Below are 23,210 nucleotides of genomic sequence, written 5' to 3' on the forward strand. Positions count from 1 at the left end.
TGACACAATAGACACTTGGCAGAGACAAATATGTACAGTATAGTGTTGCGTTTTGATGAGCGCGGGTATATCGTGTACACACATACACACACACACACCCGACTAGTTGACTGGGTTGAAAACATGGCTGCTGCCGAATGTGCAGCAAATGTACGGAAGTGAGGTATGTGTGTTATTCTCGAGCTTCAAAAGCAAATTTGAAGTAAGAACATTTGGTTAACTGTGTATAATATAGCCAATGATTAAACGTCACGCTATTTGTGTAGCGGAAATGTGTGCAGTCGCCATTATTAGCGGCACGCAAATCCGTCGGCAAAGTTGTGCGCGGAACAATCGGCTAGGTAACATTAGCCTCCTGCGGTTAGCTGTAGCAGCTAACTAGCTAACGTCTCCGTTGTGCGCCCTGGAAGCTAACTATGCTAACTTGTGGTGCATACTGCATAGACATTAGCCACACCAACACACCTGCGAGTAATAACATTTGTCATTATCCATATTACGTCTGTTTGGTTTCTTATCAGTAACGCTACTGTAACGTAAATAGTATTTATGCAGCTAGCTATAGCACTCCTTAAGGAGTATCTACAAACGAATAACGTGAATGTTTAATTGAACGTATATTACTTCGTTGGGGGATCGTGTCTTTTGACACAAGCATTTTCGAATGGAAAAGTGTCGACGCGACTAGCTTCTACACTTTTACCAGTTTAAAGTGCATTATTTCTTTGGAAAACGCGTCATTTTGGTCGGGCGAAAGGCTCGCGCAACTATTGTGAGCTTTTATTTATACAGTAATGTAGCCTAAGCCAGCTATGCTAATCAACTTGGCTAGCTAGTAATGTATGGCTGAAACAAAACTATATCCTTGTAATCGTTGTGGGCTGTGGCACTAAATGTTGTGTCGTTGGGAATGGGAAAATATTTCGCACGCAACAGCGTGAACGGTCAACTGTGTCTAGCCATTCAGTCCAGTTAGCTGGTTTGCTAAAGTTAGCCCGCTAACTGGCAGCACGTTAGCTAGGTCAAGTAATGTTCGCCCTGAAGTTGGTTGTCAATGTGATCGTGCCAACAGTTAGCATAGCCTAGGCATGTTGCACTTGTGTTTATCTCTTCCAGTGCCCTACAGTAGACACACCTGCTACAAAAGTGTCGTGAATTAACAACACTACGCCATGTATTTGTCAGACTGCAAAGTATGGTTTGTTTTTAACTTTGGTCGCTGGGCTCTGGGCAGCTGCTTTCTCACCGGGTAACACAATTCGGGGATCTGGTCTTGCCACTAGGCCCACATTCAATGTGTTTAACTACATCTCCCCATAGAGACGTATTCAGTGGTGGAAGGGAAAGATCTCCACAATGAATTATTGGCTGGTTAAAACATTTAGCACACGTACTGCCAGTGCACGGTGGCTTGTCCTTTAGACTACGACGTATTATAGACGTAACTTTGCTTGCAGCAAAGCAAACCATTGGATGTTGTTGCTTTCATGGGCTTAACCACTGGATGACAGTTGCGGTGCTTAACATAGAGTAGACCCCGAAGTCCCAAATATATGGGCACAAGTTGTTTTTCCCACGCCGACATCATTGGAACAATAAGCGCCTGGTCTATTCTCTTTTGGCTCAAACATGCTTCATGATAGTGTGCCCATTCTGCCCAGTGCCCAACACGTGTCAACAGTCAACACAAGTTCACTACTAAACACGCGCGTCTGAAAGGAAGTTGCTTGATTGGAAAACGCAGCACCACCTAGCAGGGTTTATTCACTCATGCAATGATGGTTGCTTATTTGGGCTTTAAAGCTTAAAAATGTGGCATACTGCCACTCTCAGCATAATGCCTCCTTGCATGGAAAAAAGCTACCACAGTTGGATCCAAGTGTTCAAACTAGTAAATGTTATACAAGGTGATTGTGATTTAGTGTCTGGGTTAATTTTCTATGTACAAATACAGAATAGATTTTTTTCGGTGCAGCCAATGATCCTCTAAAGATGGCTATTTATTTGCATGCATTGTCGCAAGGAACTTGGATTCAGACTTGGATAAATAATTGGCATATCTATATCGCTGGCAATTGGCATACAACTAGCCCTTCAGACTTCAGTCCTTACGCTCATTCTGTAGCTCCGAGATAAAGTCTCAGCCGTGTTGCAGAAACGGTGCATGGTTTCCACTCTGAACGTTGCTTACTCTTTTCTGCACATCGTATCCAAAAAGTAAAGGTCTGTACATGAGCTAAACTAATTGTACTTGCAGACGGACAAGAAAATCCAAGTTACGGGTTGAAACAAGCGTTTAAATTGCGTATTTAGTCAGCCGGTTTCATGTTTTTCAAGGAAGTTGAAAAGCATTAGCGCCTCCCCAATGCCTCCCCTGGTCGAATGTGGAATTCGATTTTCCAACTGACTTCAGTTCAGTCGACACTCACACGCACAACTTCCTTGAAAAACATGGACGCGGCTGACTAAATACGTGATTTAAATGCTCGTTTCAACCCGTAACTTGGATTTTCTTGTCCGCCTGTAAAGTAAAATTAGTTTAGCTCATGTACGGACCTTTACTTTTTGGATACGATGTGCAGAAATGGGTAAGCAACGTTCATAGTGGAAACCATGTGCCGTTTCTGCAACAAGGCTTTCCCGGTGTGACTTCATCTCGGAGCTACAGAATGAGCATAGGGACTGAAGTCACATATGGAGCATACAACCTGCTATTTTGAAATATAATGAAGCCCACACACCTATGACAGTTGTTGTGAGAAAGAGATGATGTTAATCTGTCTTTTTACAAATCCTGTTGTGCGAAACCATACCACCACCACCGTTCAATTATGTTTCACAAGGAGTTATTTTTCTTAACTTTTCATGGCTAAATTGTAACCATGACCATTCTCATGCAAGTACTAAAGAGCAGGCCTAATTATTTTTGACATGTTGAGGATGAGCGCTCACTCTGAATAACCCACCCCCCTGTCTACTCATTCTGTTTTTCTTTCTCTCATATTTTATGCATGGTCAAATCACATTCGCTTTCTCAGCTTGAATCTTTATTGGGGTGTGAACTGTGAATGAGATTATGCATGTGGTAGCACTTGTTCCAGGTGACTATTACCGTAGGTCACAACAGGGATGTTAAATGTACTCACTGCTAGCCGGCCAATGCTCAGGTTTTTATGCAGCTGTAGTTTTACAATGTCAGGAAAATCGAGGGATTGCTCCTGAGAGGTTTTAAATAGCTTGTGACAGATATAGGTCCACTGATTAGGTTGCGGATGAATGTAAAAGGGCACTAGTCCACTATGCTAATTGGTATAGCATATATAGCATCTTTTATATTATTGTGGAAGGACAGCAGTGAGATAATACTGTCTTTAATGTTGATGAGTATTGTCCACTCTTGTCACATTTATACGGTATAGTCATCTATACCGTAAATATTATGCTGTCATCTGTTGACATCGGGATCAGAGTTAAAATAAACATACACAATAAATCTGAGCAGCACAATAAGCAGTTTAGCAAGCTTTGCTTTCCTTGAAAGCAAGTCAGGAAGTTTGACTAAATCACGACAATCCTGAGTACATGCTGGTTCAAGAATGTAGAATGTTGATTTAGCTATTTTGTCTCATCTGTTTAAGGAAATAGGTAGCTGATATATTGCACTTTTACCTTAGCACTAGGTATACTCTTGGTTGCTTGTTTTTGCAGAAAATGCACTAAAGACTTCTGGTGATTAGTAGTTTTTGTTCCCTACCTATGTTGAATACACTTATTGTAAGTCGCTTTGGATAAAAGCGTCTGCTAAATGACTGTAATGTAATGTAATGTAATGTAATGTAGGCCCTACGATTGCAGATTCGTGTTCTAATAGCATTACAGTCTACGTTCTGATAATTTGGATACCACCTGTTAACCTGTGTAGGCCCATTGGCCTTTTGTTGTTTGTGTGTGAGCCAGGAGAAATTTTAAATCTGCATTTACTTATTTCACTGTAGATGCCAGGCCATGAACCAATAAACGGAGAGGCCAGCTGTTTGTATTGTTTTTGCTGGAAATTATTAACCAGTAATAACGAATGCTTAACATTGTCATACCGGTAACATACTTTTGTTGTCCATTCTATTTGACCACACACAGCTTATTTGTCTTTGATTGTGAGGTAGTTGCAGCACATGTGTGAAAGTCCAAGACAAGACTTGTTTAGTTATTTCTTATATTGATTTAGGCTATTAATAATGAATTTCTCATGTATGTAATTGTGAACACACAACACATGAAAAGGTATTTTCAGGGCATTTCATCTTGTCGGTGTTCATTTTTATTAAGTAATCACCTGTCATTGATGAACTGCCAGTCAGTTGGGTGTGGGTTAATAATCACCTGTGGCTGGCTTCCTGTGAGGTTAGGTTTCTGGTTAGAGTTTGAGGAGGGTGTCTGACTAATGGTGCTTCCAGTTTTTCCTTTATGTTTTTGAGACCACCGCACCTGCAGTTAACCTGGAACAAAGGACAAAGATAGGCTAACAGTTTCCCCTGTACTCTAATTGCAAATCAACCTCAAAGCTCTGTCAAAATGTCCAAATTGATTTTATGATCAACCAGCATAGGATAGATTTGTCCGATGAAATAGGACAACTTATATTAGTGAAACTTAATTTTGAATTTGTTTTCTTTGTACGGACATGTTGCTTAGTTACTTACAAAGATGTTTGTAATAAAGCCATTTGAATTTGGTTGACACTTTTACTTTTGTTTAAGGCCTATTGACCTGTATGTCTCTTTCTTTCCAGGTGCCCACATTCTGCAGCAGAGGAGAGAGCACCAGGATGAGACTGTAGGCACCCGCCGTAGTATGGCCGCGTCCCGTTCCTCGCGCGTCACACGGTCATCAGTGGGGATCAATGGATTGGACGAGAACTTTTTTGGCCGAACCCTCAGGAACCGCAGCATTGCCCAGCCAGAGGAGACCTCTGTGTCTCCGCTGCCTAGGGCCCGCTCGCCTAAGAAGAAGCAGGACGCAAAACAGGACGCCAAGCAAGACACCAAGCACGACTTGAAGCAGGACGCACAGCAGCAGGCTTCATCGCAAGGGAAGTTAGCTGACTGTAAAACACCTCCGCCTGAGGGGGAGCAATGGGCCAGCTCCAGGAAGCGAGGTGTGTCCTGCTCGGAAAAGGACAGTGGCCCAGAGAAGTCTGAAAACTGTGAGAAGGAGACACGGGATGCCTCTCCTCAGCTCAAAAAGGCCAAGCGGTGCTCCCGCTCTGGAGAGTCTCAGGGACCCGAGGAGGACGTGCAGCAGCCTGCAAAGTCAGAGAGCCCTGTGTCTGTGCCAGAGCCCACAGAGGATAAAAACAAGGAGGATTCGGCTGACCAGAACACTGCTAATTCCACCCCTGCTTCACCGATCCTCTGTAAAGAGGAAGGTGAGGCCAAGCTGGCAGTGGAGGTTAAGACGGAGGAATGTCATATAAAGTGTAACAAGGCCGCTGATCCGCCGAACCCTCACAAGGCCTCTAATGGACTCCGAGAGATGACAGCAGAGGAACTACAGCTATGTGTGCCCACCGGAGAGCCTTGTGCAAATCCTGCTTCTGCCACCAGTAGCCCTTCATTGCTCAATGGTAGCCAGGTGGGGGCGTCCTCATCCCCTGACCCCATTGTGCCTTGTAGAAACTCTGTCCCTGGGCAGACAGAGGTCAGCGGCTCAGGGGAGTCGCCAGCATCGCCTGCTGGTGCCACACTTGGGGCTGCTCTCCAAGAGCCTCTCCCTGAGCTTATGGTGGCCAAGGAGCAGGAGGTGGAGGCGGTGGAGGTGGACATTGTTGGTGGGTCCCTGTGCCTGGCCCACGAGGAGCAGGTGACGGAGGAGGAGGGGGAGGGTGGGCAGAAGGAGGATGGAACAAATGGCCAGCCTCTTACGCCAGTGCAGGAACCCACTGAGCCTACCTCCTACCCCCCCTCCCCCTCCACCACCTCTGCTAACAACATAAACAATATCCCAATCAACAACAGCAACTCAGGAGAAACAACACCCCCGCTAGAAGCAACCCACTCCCCTACCGAGCCAGGATGCAACCCCTCAGCATCCAACACACCCCCTTCTTTCACAGAGCCCCACGAACACAGATACACCCTGCGGACTTCGCCCCGGAGGGCTGCCTGCAGTGGTAAAACCCCCTCCCCGAAACCCACCTCACCTCCCAGAGACAACGGGCCTCTGAGGGAAGAGGGCGAGGTGGTGGCGGAGGAGGTAGCCACAGTGGTGGTGGGAGAGGCGGAGGTGGAGCTGGAGTCGTCGTACCCCAAACTGGAAGAGCCCAACCCCATGGACTGCGCGGGGCCCTCCAGTGAGGGGCAGGCCTTGGTGGGACCCGGGGACCCAGCGGGTGGTGAGAACAGTGGGACAGTGGAGCTCATGGAGGCGGGGAGCAGTAAGCAGGCAGCATGCAGCCAGGTCACAGAGGAAGAGGAGGAGGAGGAGCCAGACGTGTATTACTTTGAGTCAGACCACCTGGCTCTCAAACATAACAAAGAGTATGTTGAAGCCCCCTATCCCCCCACCATCCCACCTTCTGAGATCCTGTTGCTCTTTGCCTTTGAACACAGAGTGATACATTTATTCTGTGATACACCTATATTCTCCACAAATTGTATTAGCAGCCCCCCCCCCCCCCTTCTAATCAAGTATCAAGAGTTGAGTAATTATTTCCAGGTTGATGCTCTGGATGCTAAAGCAAGGTCTTTGGACTTTTAGATATTAATATTAACAATACAGGCTCTAAAAAGGCTTCATCTTAATGTGGCCAGTCTACGACGTCCGTCATCTATATCATATCTGTGATGTATAACATATTTGGGCAAGATTTTAGCCTGATGACCACCCTTGACTTCCATTCTAAAATTAAACGTTAAATATTTAAAGAAATGTAAGAGAAAAACAAATGCATGGTGATACTTTCTTGGCCTATTGGCAGCGTGCTCAAGACATTTGGTGCTGATCAGTCCAGCATTTCATTTTTTCTTCCCTCCAAAGTTTACATGCTGGTTGATAGATTGTCCCTGGACAAATGCACAGACAGATCCTCTTGTAGATGGCACTGCCTCCTAGAGCCATTGCGTCTGTTCTGAGGGCAGAGGGCCACCTTGGTGCTCATCAAAATGGATATAGCTCACAGCTCAGTCAGTTTAGATAAGATAAAAAGGATCAAATGTTTGTTGGGACTCGTGTTTTAGTGGTAGGTAGCGTCAATGATTTGTAATGAATGTATTCATGGTCTGAATCATGGAAGGGGAACATACTTTTGGTTATATTTAGTTAACTTGTTAAGGTTAGGCAAAGTTAGAATGGTAAAGTTTGGCATGGTTTTGTTGTGTTTGGGGTATACAGATGGGAAGGGCATTCAGACTGGAACTGGGTTAAAAGTGTTATGATAAATGCGTTCTAAAGCCTGCTTTATATTACTATCCCACGACGGGTTGCATACTTAGTTTAGACTAGTCATTGGTTAGACATGGGTTAAGGTTAGGTTTAGGTGTGCTGCCCGTGGGAGGTTAGGGTTAGGGTGAGGGTTTGAGATAGGTTGTAATTGTAGGACTAATGGTCTAACCAAATGACTAGTCTAAACTAAGTACTGTCTACTCTAAACTAAGTACTGCACCCTCATGCGACAAGTTGTGTGCTTGTAGATTGGCTATTTTGGCGTCCAACGGCATCGTATCACACTCGTACTCATAAATGAAGAACAGGTCCGTTCAATAAGTCTCCAATGAGCCTAAAGCATGATTCGTATTGCGGTATACACAAAGCCCGAAAGCTGTTTTCATTCGTATAATATTCAGCATAATGGGTCTGAATTTTATTGGCATATCATAATTATTACATTTACTGATACAAATGGGATATGAAGTCATTTGGTTTATTGTAAGATGTAATGTGCCATTCCAAGCAGAATGTTTGTACATACACATTGTCACTTTGTCCTCATAATAAGATGTTCTTTGCAGTCAAGCAAAGCCTTCAAATCTATTGCTGTTTGTGTGAAATGAGATGCCAAATTTAGGTTTTCCTGTAACCTTGGAGATTGAATGTTAAAACGGCTGCACTGATTACTTCACTTAGGAGTAAGCCAAGCTAATGTTTTCATGGAATAGAATTATTGGCATTAGGGATATATGCATAGTTTTGTTATGACAGCTTGTATGTGATGCATAGGGCTTCAAAATTGAACTTGAATAATTATATATTCTAATAATTGGTCGTCATAGAGCTTTTACATAAAGGTATTTGTTTATGAATATTATAATGGTTATTTAATTTCGAACACCATTCTATATTCCAGTTCTGTACTTAAAGAGACACTTTGTGACAATTGTGAAACAAAATTCCATTGTTTCTAGATGAGATCATAAAAGTAATGTGGCAAATAATACCATATGTATTTGTAAGACATGGAAATGTCCAAATGATGACAAATGCATATTTTTGCATTCAAAATCAGTAAAGTGTTGCTTAACTACAATGGGCATAAATATAAGGCAACATCGTCAAAAGAGGTTATTTTTTATAGTGATAAATATTGGAAGCTGTTTTTGTAAATCAAAATTGGACCGCATGAAACCATTTGTTTGGTGCAGTGCAGTAATACTCCATACCTGATGCAGTTATGGGTGTGTGCTTATAGTGCATTTTACAATGGCTTCCAACGTGGCTCAGCCAATCCATAATCGAGCACTGGTACTATACATTTTATAATCACCTTTTGAACCTCAATATAGCAACACTAGTCAAACAGGAAGCGGTTAGTGGTTGTTATTGAATGCTTAAAATGCTCTGCTGGTGGTGAGGAAAGTGTCTTTATAGATATATATATCCTATCCCTAGATGGCCTAGTGTCAGGGAATGTTTGTAGCATTGTGTATGCTGAATGCTAGTCCACAGGTGGTCCCATAATGTGTTTAATTTGACTATGCTGTCTGTAAGGCCACTGTCCCACATGTGCATGTTCATTTGCGTTCTATGGGGGCAAAGGGGTGGAGTGTCCCGTTGTGGCTCGTTGGTCGCTTTTAAGCGAACACACGTGAACCGTGGAGTTCAACATTGGTAAACTTTGACCAGGCATAATCAAGAAGTGCCGTGGTTGACTAGGTTTTTTTTAAAACTGCACACCAGGTACTCTGCTAGCACTGCCCACAGCCCCCCAAGATAACATGAAATTGACACGTCTGAAATCTCTGTTTGGAATTGGCTGTGAGGTGAATGAAGCGTATGTGTGATCGTGCCTGGATTCCAGGTCTTTCAAACTTTGTTAGTCAAGTACCCTTATGTCATCCATTTAATGATGAATTGTTACGATTTTGAGAGTGACTTTATAATAGGATTTCATTGACTTCTGTGAGCTACTGTCGTATTGCCTTTTTTCTACCATGCCAAGATTTGGTTATGCTGAATGATCAGGTTTTAGCAAAGCATTTTAGCAAAGCATGTTTTGTACAATCGTTTGTCTTATTTGACCAGTAACTCCCGAGCCAGGGTGGAATTTCTCTTGAAATTGCGTTCCCCTTATGTCTCATGTCAGAATTGGACTCTGATTTGGTGGCTAGAATGAAAACGGCTGTACTTTAGGTCCACAGGACCAGAGAAACCGGTTTAAGCTTTCAATAATTTATGAATCGGCTTCAGCTCTGCACCTTTATTCTTCCTGCTTAGTTTTTCATTTGGCACTGATCTTGGACCTTTGGTGCAATTGCGCAAGCTCCTTGGACAATTTAAGTGACAATGGAAAATCAGGCCTGTTGCCTGGACTCTTGGTGGTCTGCCAAGTCACCCAGCAGCATAGACTAGTCATGGCCTGTCCTCAGGACAGTTTATTTATTATGCAAATCATTAATTACAAGGTTTCTCTTTGTTGATGCGTTATCAGATTCAGAATTACTTAAGAATGCAATAAATATTAAGGCATTGGTATTTCAAATCACAGTATACTGTACTGATGCACAGTCCAATGTCTAGGACATCACATACAATGAATTCTAAATCCTAACTAAATATAATTAAAGGTATTACGTCAACAAATATGATTCGAATAGTTTTGCTTCATCGCATGGGAGTTTAAAAAAAAGAGAAAAAAAACTGGCAGCCACCGAATGAACCTTGGCTTGTGAATGGATTTTCATTAATGACCTACGAAGGGAGATTGATCTGCACTGCCTGCTATGTGCACCTGAATTAGTCTATGATCACGTATAGCATGGTGTTACATACCCGTTGATTACTCAACTGTTGCTTGGCACTGCAACACCACCACACATCATTCATAGTCATAGCTGTTTGCAGTTCCTCCCTTTGTCCCCTGGGGATGTACGTGAAAAGGTCAGATTTCTCCAGTGCTGAAGTCTTGCAGCTGAAGCACCACACTGCCTAGTGTCGTGTGAAGGTTATTAATAGTGGCAACGAAATGAACTACATGTGCAAACTCATAGATCAGACTTGTGGTTGATGCTATGTTTTGAAAAAGTTGGACTTTTATTCAGCAGCCACAATGGTAAAATGTACCATTTCATTATATTACCAGTGAGTTATTTTGGGTAAAAAAGGAAGGTTGGCAAGGAAGCTGCAAAACCTTCCAATGTGAGTCGTAGAAATGACAAGCTCATATGCCACAATCATAATTAACTACCATTGTGGCTGGTGGCATTTATGTCATATCATGGCATCAATCATATTCTTTTCTTCTTTTTTACACTTCTTCTTTTACAAATTCTCTCTTTCATGATTCAATCATGCATGGTCACAGGACATAAAGGTTTAATGTGTTGCTGCACGGGCAAGTGTCACACTAAATAATTCTACTAGCACTGGGCTAATTCTGCCACCTTCTGTGTGTGTGTGTGTGTGTGTGCACGCCAGTTACCAGAGGCTATTGCAGACCATTGGGGTGCTGGAGGCTCAGCGCACGCAGGCCATCCTGGACTTGGAGACCCTTGCGCGGCAACAGAGACAGGCTCTTGTTGAACCCATAAGTTTTGTGGAGCACCTACAGAAACAGGTAAGCCTCCAATCATACTGAAAGCTCCATGTCAGTTATGGGTATGGGCTGGGCTACCGTGGAGCAGCCAACCAGCCCACGTAACCTCGAGGATGTTCTTTTTTTCTTCTTCCACTCATCCTTCCTGCATCCTTCTTGACCGGTTGTTGTTCTCTCGCTCGGTGCAGAAAAAACCTGACCGCGAGTATCACAGGGCGGCTGTGGCTCAGGAGGTAGAGCAGGTCGTCCAATGATCCATGGGTCGGCGGTTCGAATCCCGACTCCTCCTGTCTACATGTCGAAGTGTCCTTGGGCAAGACACTGAACCCCAAATTGCTCCCGATGTGCTGGTTGGTACCTTGCAAGGCTTCCGCTGCAATCGGTGTATGAGTGTGTGTATGAATGGGTGAATGTAATGCACAATCTATGTAAAGCGCCTTGGATAAAGGCGCTATATAAATGCACCATTTACCATTTTACAGCGCCTGCTGTCGGCTGTTGAAAAACCTTGTGTTCACCAGAAACTACATTCATTGCACCGATTTGGAGATACAGGCCATTGAAAGCAGCACATAGAGTGCAAGTGGATGCGCGCGCATCTTCAAAATGGCCGCGGCCGCTGTCCCACTTACACTGTTATGCTAACGAGCGGCAGCTAACGATTCGATCCGATCAAAACATGGATTAAAGAATATAAATCCTAGAAAACGTAGGCTACAGTTCTGGCGGGCTGCCAGACAGAAGTAATTCTGCGCTTACTACGGTTCTGGCGGACTCCGTGTTAAGTCGCACGCTGGAGCCCTGTCTTCCGCTGTGAGGACAGTACGAGTACAGTAACAGTACAATAACAGTGCAGTAAGAGAACAGTCCCAAGAACAACTGTTTGATGAAATTTGCCACTGTTAATCCCCAGGAGAGCCTGGATTTGCCATGCCCCCAGCGAGTTGTCCAGCTTCCTGACATTGCATGGGACCAATACACCTCTGGACTGGGAGACTTTGAGAGAGAGTTCTGTGACAAGAAACGCAAAACTAGACGGCTAAAGCTCATCTTTGACAAGGGCATGTATAAACACTACACTACAACATCTATTTATTTATTTTTTTTGTATTTTTTTACATTCTATTTTTGTGGAACAAGTCCTTTTTATACTACTATTGCTGCTACTCCCATCAGTACTACTACTAATGTTCTTTTGTTCTCCCATTAGGGTTGCCTGATCGACCAAAAAGCCCTTTGGAGCCCAAGAAGGAAGGCGAGTCCTCCACCATGTACTCTTCTCTGCCCACTAGTGACTGTCCAGAGAATGGCACGCAAACTCAGGTATCCCTCAGTTCCCAACACGGACAATGTCAGGAGCCAATTATATTATAAATATTTCCTCTGTCCACAAAGAACATCTACCTCGATTTCATCCTGGGATACTGGTTTACAACACATAGGCTAAAAAGAATATCTCTTTAAGCCTATTTGGAACCGGATCCGGGTTGGTTTGGATCCTGGATATTTTCGGATCTCAGGCTTACCCGAAGACCTCTAAAAAAATATATATGTATGTATGTATGTATTTGCCCTGAATGCTTAATTACTACTGACAGGAGTGACACACACACGGTTATTTACTATGAAAACCTGCATCTCCTGTCCGTCAGTTAGTTAGTCTCCATACGCCTCGTGACATCACGCCTCCATATATGGTCATGCCTTGTGACATCACGTCTCCATATATGGCCACGCCTCCATATATGGTCACGCCTCGTGACATCACAACTACAACCTATCTCAAACCCTCACCCTAAACCTAACCTCCCACGGGGCAGCACACCTAAACCTAACCTTAACCCATGTCTAACCAATGACTAGTCTAAACTAAGTATGCACCCCTATAGCGTGTGAAAACGTGTACGTCACCAAGAGGGGGGCGGCGTCTGAAAAGCTAGGGACGGCCCTCTCGTGGGCATTAAATTCTAGCCCACATCACTCAGAATAGAGTGACGGTGGTATGTTTTTGTAAATATTGAGCTCATTCTTGGCGACAACATAGTGAACCAACACCAGGATGGATAGAAAGAACGTCGGGCCCAAATACATTACAAGGACAAGGAAAATGTTGTGAACAAACACGGCTGTGCTTAGATACTTTGTTGGAACGTTATGTATCTGCGCCTGTGCACCGTACAGCCGAGATCCAAGCCATTCTACGTCTTTTTGTAAACTCGTCAATCTGGGTTCCTTGATGCTGTCTCCATGCTGGAAAGCTGAACATCTAATTCCGTTTTCTGGCTCATTTCCTCGACGCGACCTGCTGTGGCACTTATTTACTGAGCAAGTCTGCACCATTGTGAGGTCAGTTTAAAAAAAGAACGTATACAAACACACGGATAGTCGCTCAATGTAAACAAACCAGACAAGCCAGCAAGTATGGCGGCCGCTACCACGTGACACATATGTTGACGCCCCCTCCAGGAGTTTTGGTACACCCTATATGGCCAGTACTGAATTCCTTCCATATGTTGATCTTGACCCCCCCATGCCAAAGCGCCAGCGCTTGCCCGGCAGTCTGCTGTCACCCGTCCGGTGCGTGCACGTGACCTCGTCCTCAGGTCGTCTTACTGGTATATGTGTGTGTGTGTGTGTGTCAGTCACTCCTGCCAGTAGTAATTAAGCATGCAGGGCATGCGAGTATAAGCTGGTATCTATGGAAACATGAACCAATCCACCCACATCCCACTCTGCTCTTCTTAGTCACACTCTTTTCTTAGCCTTCTTTGTAGTTATGTAGTGTTGTCTTTGACACTTCAATTCACTTGATTCTAGAGATTCATTCACCACATGAACTCTAAAATCCCTATTCTGGGCATGTCATAATAGGCAAACATTCTGCAGAAACAGATCTATTTAGCTCACAATGTGTCTAGGTGCAACGTCTTGTGAGCTTGTAGATCTGCTATTTTAGTCAAAGAAAGAGGTGAACACTGCAAAAAATAGCAGATCTTCAAGCCTACACAGCTATTCTCTATATAACATTTTGTGTGGAGGGAAAGGGGAGTGGACCAAGTATAGACTCATAGGGACCTCTGTCAAAAATGTCTAGTAGTTAAGACGGCTTAGGTCTCAACACCAAGCAAACATCTTTTTGATGATTTATTTTCCTTGCCTCTATCTCCATTGTCATCCGCTTTTGTATTCGACTGGGTTTTGCTCTCTGTATTTTGACAGGGGATTTGGTTTATCAATCAAAATCATCTTCCCATTGTAAAGTCTTGTCAGGTCTGACAGCAGGCATTCTTGATGGCCTCAATGTGCCAGTCATTGCAAGCACTGAGACATCCTCAGACAGAGGTTTCTATTTAATCTCTATTGATTTAAAGTGTCTTCTGTGTCTTGCCAGATGATCAGAGGGAGACTGTGTCACACTAACAAGACTGATACATTCAACCAGCTGTGGACTGTGGAGGAACAGGTATGATACCAAGCTGGTAGAGGGTACAACTGTATTCTATCGGAATGTAGTTAAATTGTTAACAGCCTGTTGTATGTAAAAATAAAAATATAAAAGTCGTGTCGGATATTAAAATTTGAAGAAATCATTATATAGAAGTCATTTTATCGTCTACTCAGGCTTTTGTGAACACCCCAGACAGTTTTTAAGTTGCTTGATTCAGTATTTAGATTCATTTTAGCTGTCCATTTTTCACCCTCTATTTTAATATACCCAAAACATACTTTTGATCAGCGAAATACTAGCGTTTGGATACATCAGACGCAAACCAAGCTTTCATTTTGGTCTAAAAAGCTTTTTCACTTTCGTTTTTTTTCCGGAAATGAAAACCGGAGGAAAACTGGACACAGCACACAGCACCCGAATTAATCGATATTAAAAAAGGCATCCTTAGGCGTCGGTGGCAACGGGGTACATTAAAGAAAGGCGTCAGGAGCAATGTTCCCTCTAAAAAAAATTCGGTCTGAGCAAACACTCAAACTTCCTGAGCAGACATCAGCAACTACTGAGCAAACATTACGTCACCTTGACACCAACTATCCAAACGTTAGATAATGCTAAGTGAGCGCCCCTCACTTCACACAGGTGGGATTTTTTTTCTTTTTTCCAAATGGATTTTGGTATACGAGTGAATCAATGTATAGTTACATAAAGTTACGCAAGTTACAACATTTTTATTTTATATCAAGGTGGTAGGCTAGCAATTTTAAGAATATTCAGTTAGTCTATATCAGTGGTTCTCAACCTTTTCAGGCTGTGACCCCCCAAAGTAATCATATTTGAACTGGGGACCCCCCACCCAGACAATCAACAGAATGGTTCCACAGATTAAAAAAAAAATTGTGATCTACAAGCTCGTTGTGAACTTGTAGATCGGCCATTTTCACAATTGTTGCCTCTTTCTTTATCATTTAATAATCTGGCCAATGTTTGACCAGTTTTTATAGCATGGTTTGCTGATTAGCCTACTTTTGATGCAGTAATGGTATTTTTTTGCCTTTGAGGTATTGTAAAAGTCTTAAAAGTCCTTAAATTGTCACTTCACTGTCATCTGGAGTCCCCCCACCCCCAAATCATGTGGGGACCCACAGGTTGAGAACGACTGGTAGGCTATATGAATACTCAATATTGCTTTACATGGGGGGGCATGAGAAAACGGAAATAATGTATTGGGACACACACACACACACACACAAGTTTGTTGGTTTGTGTTTTTGAACTCCTCGTTTCTCAGATTGTCGTCAAGCTGTATTAACAGATTGGAGAATTACAGAGAGGTTCCATATGGGGCTAGACCGCTAGAGATTGACGTTAGCTTCCACATGTTTCATTCACAAGCACACCGGACAGTCTGGAGGCTTGTTGTGCTGTAGTGATAACAACGTTAGCTAACCAGCTAACGAGAAGCTAACGTTAGTCCCCCTCTCTTGTTGTTGCGCACAGCCGTGCTTTTATCCACACTTCCATCCGTTCGCCTTTTAAATCTAAATGTCCCATCAACGCACGGGTCCAAGCAACGCCAGTTTATCTGGTTCTTGGGGTTTCATTAAAACTGACTGCTGCTGCTGCTGCTGCTGCTGTTACGTCTCCACCTCTAAGGTCCCTACTCGCGCGCAGTCACACACAGGAGGAGTAGCCTCGGTCCCAGGCAGGAGGAGAGGAGATCATAGAGTAATAAAAGGAGGTGAGGAGACCTATCTGTCGCGGTCGCCTCGCCTGTGTAATCTAAATAAAGTGTAAAATGTCGACTCGGGATAGGTAGCCTATTATTACTGTAGTGATACTCTGGGCAATTTCTAAAAACTTTTTTTTTACACCAGCGTCTGTGTCTGTGCGCGACAGATTTCAGTTGTGCGCGGGGGTATTTGGCCGTGCGCGCGCACGGGCGCACCTTAGGGGGAACATTGGTCAGGAGGCATCACGTGGCACGGAATGAGTTAACCATGTTAGATTAATTGAAAATGCCTGTCCTTGGTTCTGGTGACTGATATTGTCCTTTTTGTCCTTTTTCATTTATTTATTTATTTTTGAAAAAATGAAAAAAATAAATAGAATAAAAAAATATTTAAAAACAAAATACAGTTCAAGGACAGCCTGACCTTACTTACATACAGTGCAGAGGAACATTGCAGTACGATGTGGATCGACAGAAATGGTTTGAGGTTATTTTATTGTGTAGTTGCAGTTTTCATGTGGGGCTTTGTGCGTTTGTACAGAAAAGGCTGGAACAACTCCTCCTGAAGTTTCCTCCTGAGGAGGTGGAGTCCAAAAGATGGCAGAAGATTGCTGATGCGCTAGGCAATAGGACAGCCAAACAGGTGATTCCCTGACTGGCTACACATAGAGGAAGGGGGATAAGTGGATGGGTAGATTGATTCCAATACATAAGGACGCTCGCACAAGATGTGTTCCTCTGTGTTCACCTTTAGTCTGAGGAAGAGTGTTCGAAAGAGTGCTCGAAACGTCACAGTCACCTTAAGGACACTAGGTGTGCGAGTGTCCTTATTTATTTTTATCCTATTCGCCGCTCAGCACCTGCCCAGGTTTGGATTGGATGTGCATGTCTTTGTTCTTTTTTCTTAGATACCAATACATCCCACTTTTCTATTTTATAATTTTTTATATCAGCTTTGGGTCAAATCAAAGCATTTAAGAATGATTTTGTTAAGACGGACCTTATGGTAGCCAACTGTCATGTAGAAAAGGCTTTCCATTATACAGCTTTGTTGGATCGGTTGCCATATTTACACGATACTAGGTCCGATTACGTCACTGAATGCTTGGTATGGAGCTAACTGACATATCTAATTACACTTATGTCTCGTTGACAAGTTTGTGACTACTGATGAAAGAAAATCACAATTGTGTGTACTTGACAAACTTGTTCAACTGTATATCCCTATATCTATTTCATTAACTGGCTCCACTGTCGGTATCCACATAATACAAATGTGTTAACAACTTCACAATGCTAACTTGCATAAAAATAGCCTGGTAGCAGTGTGTTAGTTCAGCTGTGCCTTGCATGTTTCCAGAATTCTAGATCTAAACAAAGCCTGAGGGAGGCCAGTTTCTCTTTTGAGAAATATGAACATTTTAACACTTACTTCTTTAAATATTCCAGGTTGCCAGTAGGGTTCAAAAGTACTTCATCAAACTGACAAAAGCTGGGATCCCTGTACCCGGAAGGACTCCCAATCTGTGCATGTACACTAAAAAGGTAACCATTACTCATTCACACAATCCACTAATTTATCTAATTTAAACTAAATGGTAATGGTTTTAGATTTGGTGCTTTTTGCCCCCTTGCAAAACGTTGAGACCAATCTATCAAACCTACCGTTATTGTTTAAAACAAATAACATCACGTATGGAAGGAAGCTATAATACGCACAATCGCACATGGCATGCCTACAGTTTATAAGATGGCGTCTGTCTTTCTCCAGGCCTCCAATAAGCGGCAGCACCACCTCAACAAGCACCTGTACCGACCGTCAACCTTCCTGACGTCCTACGAGCCCCCGGTCTACATGGACGAGGAGGAAGAGCGTGCTGCGTACTACAGCAGCGTCCAGGACGCCTCCGCTGACGACTCGGTGAGTCCTCAGTCAGCGTAGCCACTCTGCAGAAACAATCTAGAATGTAACGTTTGTTCTAAAGACGGCACACATGCACTTCAATACCGTAAAGGTTAAACGTGAGCACTGTAGTCAGGTATAATTAACTCTTGATTTTGTTTATGTACATGACAACACAGACAGCAATACTAATTCTTTAGTCAACCTGTCCTTCCTTCTGAACTACATGATACTATTGACCCATTATCTGAACGCTGACATTTCTTGCATGTTTGTTTTTAATAATGTTTGTAAGGCATTAGAGTACTTCATTCTTTCGCCTCTTCCGCAATCTTTTCATTCTGAGCTTTTGTTTTGAAGGCGAGAAATTTCATGACCCCATGAACCGGAAGTGAAAACCATCTATAAAACCTTGAGCGATTTACTTTAAACTTTAAAATGATACAATTCCAACTACTTACAAGTTTGAAGTAGTGGCCAGAAGTACCCTATGCATTACCCAAGCGCTCGCTGGCTTTTCCTCTGATGCCAGTAACCTTTAAAAGAAAGCCTGGTGTTGTGGTGTCCTGTGGAGAACATAGACCTGCCACAAGCAGTAATGTGTTCGCTATGTTCTCGGCCACCAGAGGTACAGGAACGGAGTCACAGAATGTGTTGCCGGGACTGACCGAGAGAATGTTCACTGGATGACAAATGGGTTGGCTGCTCAGCCAAATGTCGGCATCATCACTCCACACAGCACCCTTCCTTTTAATGGCTCAAGTCTGACACACAGCGCTGCAGTAGAAACAGGCCAGATTTATACTGTAGACTTGTTTCATTGGATTGTCACAGGTCGATACCTGTTACTTAGGCTCTAAAAAGGATATAGAACATCTGGAGATTAGCCATATTAAAAAGAATCCCCAGGCATACATAGGCCGTTACACAATGTGTGAATGTGTTTACAAGTGTATACTGTAACACTGATCCCCCTTGTTTTCTCTCCCTCGTGCACACGCGCGTATCCAGGATGAGGAAGCTGTGCCTGTGGAGCTGAGACACTTGCCAGAGTACAAAGAGCTGCTGGAGTTGAAGCGACTAAAGAAGCAGAAGCTCCAGCAGCTCCAGGATGAGAGCAGTATGGTGCAGCATGTGGGCTTCAAGGTGCGTCCTTCTTGTAACCTTACATACACAATGCATATAGTCACTGTCGGGTGGAAATATGTCCAAAACTGTTAAGGTCCCTGTACACTGCTGCGTTTTTCGGATTTCTAGCAGGGTTTTTCCGTCCGTATTCCTTTCAGCAAATGATGCATGATGATAAGAGCGCCCCTCACTTCACACAAGTGTGATTTAATTATTTATTTCAACAATCCAACTATCGTATCGTTTCACTTTGTATTGTATCAAATCATTTTGCAACGCAAATAATCAATTCTATCGATAACTAGATAAAGTGCCTCCTGGTGGCGCTATAATAGGCCAATGTGAAAAGGGTGCCATTTCTTCTTACACCTTGGATGGCAATTGGATGATTTGAGGCATTTTGTTCCAAAAACGTGTTTTGCAAAAATCCACCTGTTGGTGGCGCTATAACAGGCCAATGTGAAAAGGGTGGGATATATTCCTCCTCAGCCTAGTAGAAAAGTATGTGAAAGATTTCACGTAAATTGCATGCTGCAATCTGGAGGAGTAATACAAAAGTCAGCCTCCTGGTGGCGCTATAACAGGCTGTTCTGGAAAATTGGGGCAGAGGTTCATCGTTGGAATCCAGGGAGTGTGTGTGCAAAATTTGGCATCGACCGGGTTAACGGTGCCGGAGATTAGCTGTTAACAGACGGACGGACAGACACACACAATCCTGCAAACTTTGAAAGCCAATGTTAGCCAATTAGGATGGAATATGAAATATCGGACAGATCTGTCTTGAACACATGACTATAGAGATACTGTGTAACGATTTGAGGCAACAAGTTTTAATTAGTCAGCCATATACACATTGTGTCTATTTATGCCCCACATTGATGCTCAAAAATAGAACCAAACTCTGAAAGGCTCATCAGCAGGTTTTCCATGCCCACTTGATGCCTCCAGTTTGTCTACAGCCATTGAAAACAATGGGTGTGTTTCTTAATGCGAGTATCTGACACTTTCTGTCAGTGTCAGAGAGTTGCTGCTAATATGCAGGACTAGTGTGTGTGTGTGTGTGTGTGTGTGGGTAGTTGGATTCTTTATATAATGCGTTTTTGTATTCTTTGACCACAGACATTCGGTTGTATGCCTAATTAAAGCAGCGCTATTCTCTGGCTCGCCACAGAAACAAACACATCCTGTCATTGTACATTATTAGAGATGTTTGTGAATCTGAGTTTGCATCAAGTCAACACGTCGCCAACTCGCCTCCCTACTATACAGCCTTGTCAAGGCTGCCCCTTGAGTAGCATACGTGTGTCTGTCTGTGTGCATTGCTTTGAGGAAAAAACAACATACATAATTGTGTCAGCACATTCAGTAACACAAGTCTAAGCCTACGAAATGATTACATGAAAAAGGATGTTTACAAGGAAAGAGTTACTAACTTGCTAAATCACTGACAGCCAACTAATCAAATGAATTATTGCTGTTGTTGTAGTGTGACATGTGTGGCATGGAGCCCATTCAGGGGGTGAGGTGGCACTGTCAAGACTGTCCCCAGGACAACTCGGTTGACTTCTGCTCCAACTGTTCTGACTGGTGAGAACTCTTCTCAAGTAACTACTCTGTTCATGTGTTGTAGCTACCCAACCCAGGAATACAAATGTAACATTAAAACAATGGTTGTGTAAATTTGTTGTTGAATGATAATGAAAACTATACAGACTGTCATGTATAACACTATTAGGTATCCAATATCCTTTTGAGGGGCGCTAGCCCCTCCTAATGCATGGCTGTTGAAGATTACGTCATATGGTAGCCAAGTCTATGGGAGTTTTAATGTTTGTTTAGAGCACTGATGGCGTAAATCGTTGCCAGCCAAGTCTATGAAGTTTAATGTTTGTTTAGGGCAGTAAAAACCGACGTAAGATGTCATGGCCAACATAAATACATCTTGCGCCCCTCACTTCACACGACTGTGATTTGTTTGTTACCCTGACAGCTTGTTTAAGACCGAGACCCACAAGTTGGACCACCACTTGGAGCCAGTGTATCAGTCGGACACCTTCCTGGACAGGGACTACTGCTTGCCTCAGAGCGCAGGCTACAACTATTTGGACCCCAACTACTTCCCTGCCAACAGATGACAGGGGCCCCTCCACCCCTCGCTCCAGGCTGTTCTCTCCACATAATCCCACAGGCCACTCTGTGCATGGCTCCATACTCCAGTCCAAGTTAACCTGCTTAACCCCACTGCCAGGCAGGCTGGCCAACAGGCAGGCAGTCGAGCAGACGGCCAGGTGTGGCCACCTCAGAGCAGACCACAGTGCTGCTTGTGGTGGGGGGGGGCTACTGGCTGCTGGCCACCTCGGCTTGAACATGGGCGGCCATGTTGGTTCCTCACATTGAGGCCCAGTCCTTCTTGGCCAGGTTAATCAATGGAACTCTTTAAAAAACGCTACACTATTTAAAAAAAACAAAACAATAATAAACAGAAGGCACACCAACATTCCCAGGCTCTGTGACTCCAGGAGGGTGACTCCCTGACCCCACCCCACTTCCGTTGCCCTCCGATACCTCCCTGTGCTGCTTTGAAACTGGAGAGTTAACGGTCAGTCTGGTATAGCACCACCTAATGGTAACATGTGGTTGCCCAGTGTCATAGTGGACCTCAACTAATCAACTGAGATACACATGGATGGTTACTGTGTGCGTAAGTGGTCTCTGTGTTTTGCGAGAGTGAAAAATGTCTTAGCTAGTTGTCAGTAGAACCAAGTATTTATGAATCAAACTTCCTCAGTGAGAGCCGAGGCTGTTAGGAAATAATTGGGTGAGTGTGTCGGGCAACGGAACTTAACGCAGAAACGAGCGTCTCCGATTCCTCATACTCGGTTTGTCGCCGATTACAGGAGCTTTGCCGATACATATGACATTCTAAAGACCCTGTTTGTGTGTAGACGGACCATGCATCATGTCAAGTACATGGACCAGCCTACCAGTCACGCAACGCTGCTCTCTACCCCCTCACTACTACTAACCACCTTTCACTCACACACAAACAACACACTGTCAGCTTTGTTTGTTTTCCTTTATTTTGTTTTCAGAACAACCTCTCTCTCTGTGTCTCTCTCTCTCTCCACTAAACCCTTTTAGTGAAGCACTACAGCACGGAAAGCAGACATTGAAGGATGTCTCGTGGGTGTTTTTGTTTGTCCTGTTTTGTTTTTCTTTCTTTTCAATGTGTGCTGTTGTTGATCATGTGGAGTATAGAAGTATACGGTGAAAAGTAGCCAGAGCTAGGTGCTCTATGCCATTTCTTTCATTGGGTCACCTCCCTTTGGCCACAGCCTCTTCTCAACCCCCCCCCCCTTGCTGCGTGGTATCATCAAACTACATCAGAAAAACTGACTCAATCTCCATGGCTCTAGATCCATTTTTAATTTTCGCAGTCCAGGTCAAAAGTCCATGAAAAGATTGTATTTTTATTAATCTATTTAAAAAAATAATGAATAAATAAGAATGAATTGAGGTAGTGGTCGTTACCTCCACACAGTGGAACAACCCACGCAATTTTATACACATAGAATTTTGTTGTGCTTGAGTAGACACCATTTTGTATGGTTTTCGTTTCGTCTCCTTCCCTCACCCCCTTTGCCCTGCTCTGTGTATAACAGTATGTTCTTATGTAAAAAATAAAATAAAAAATAATGTTAAAAAAAAAACTGCTAGAGGAGAACTGTGGAAATAAAGTATGTGAAAAGAGTTTCTACACCCTGTATTTTCTGGACTGTTATTCTGGCGAACCTTGAGTTCCAAACGTGCATGCTCTTAGTTCTGTTTATTTGTTCAGGTAGATACTACCTACCAATATGCATTGCCTCTAGAAATCATCCAGATTTTCTAGACAATTTGAAGCCACACTCCTTGTTGACAAAATGACAAAAAATGCAATTGCATTTTGGGTTGTTAACAAATACTAGCAAGATGT

General features: G+C 43.4%; 1 protein-coding gene across 4 annotated transcripts; it reads left to right on the top strand.

The window, feature by feature from the left end:
• Positions 1–18: 18 nt before the first annotated feature.
• zzz3 (zinc finger, ZZ-type containing 3) lies at positions 19–22,993 on the top strand. Of its 4 annotated transcripts, none has more exons than XM_079488690.1 (12): positions 19–163; positions 4,790–6,536; positions 10,909–11,047; positions 11,940–12,087; positions 12,237–12,349; positions 14,418–14,489; positions 16,745–16,846; positions 17,653–17,748; positions 17,975–18,124; positions 19,118–19,252; positions 20,721–20,821; positions 21,225–22,993. In XM_079488690.1, the coding sequence occupies exons 2-12, from the start codon at positions 4,852–4,854 to the stop codon at positions 21,367–21,369; spliced, it is 2,886 nt and encodes a 961-aa protein (XP_079344816.1). In that variant the 5' UTR covers positions 19–163; positions 4,790–4,851; the 3' UTR covers positions 21,370–22,993. The 4 variants fall into 4 exon arrangements, with proteins under 4 accessions (XP_079344816.1, XP_079344817.1, XP_079344815.1 ...); XM_079488691.1 differs by having other exon boundaries at positions 71–202; XM_079488689.1 differs by having other exon boundaries at positions 100–150.
• The last annotated feature ends 217 nt before the right edge of the window (positions 22,994–23,210 follow it).

The sequence above is a fragment of the Electrona antarctica genome, assembly GCF_951216825.1.
Source record: "Electrona antarctica genome assembly, chromosome: 19".
Taxonomy (NCBI): Eukaryota; Metazoa; Chordata; class Actinopteri; order Myctophiformes; family Myctophidae; genus Electrona; species Electrona antarctica.

Coding starts and splice junctions, on each gene's coding strand:
- zzz3 (XM_079488688.1), top strand. CDS start 417: ATGCTAACTTGTGGTGCATACTGCATAGACATTAGCCACACCAACACA. Junction 17,749..17,974: donor TGTGCATGTACACTAAAAAG/GTAACCATTACT, acceptor GTCTTTCTCCAG/GCCTCCAATAAGCGGCAGCA. Junction 20,822..21,224: donor TGCTCCAACTGTTCTGACTG/GTGAGAACTCTT, acceptor TTACCCTGACAG/CTTGTTTAAGACCGAGACCC.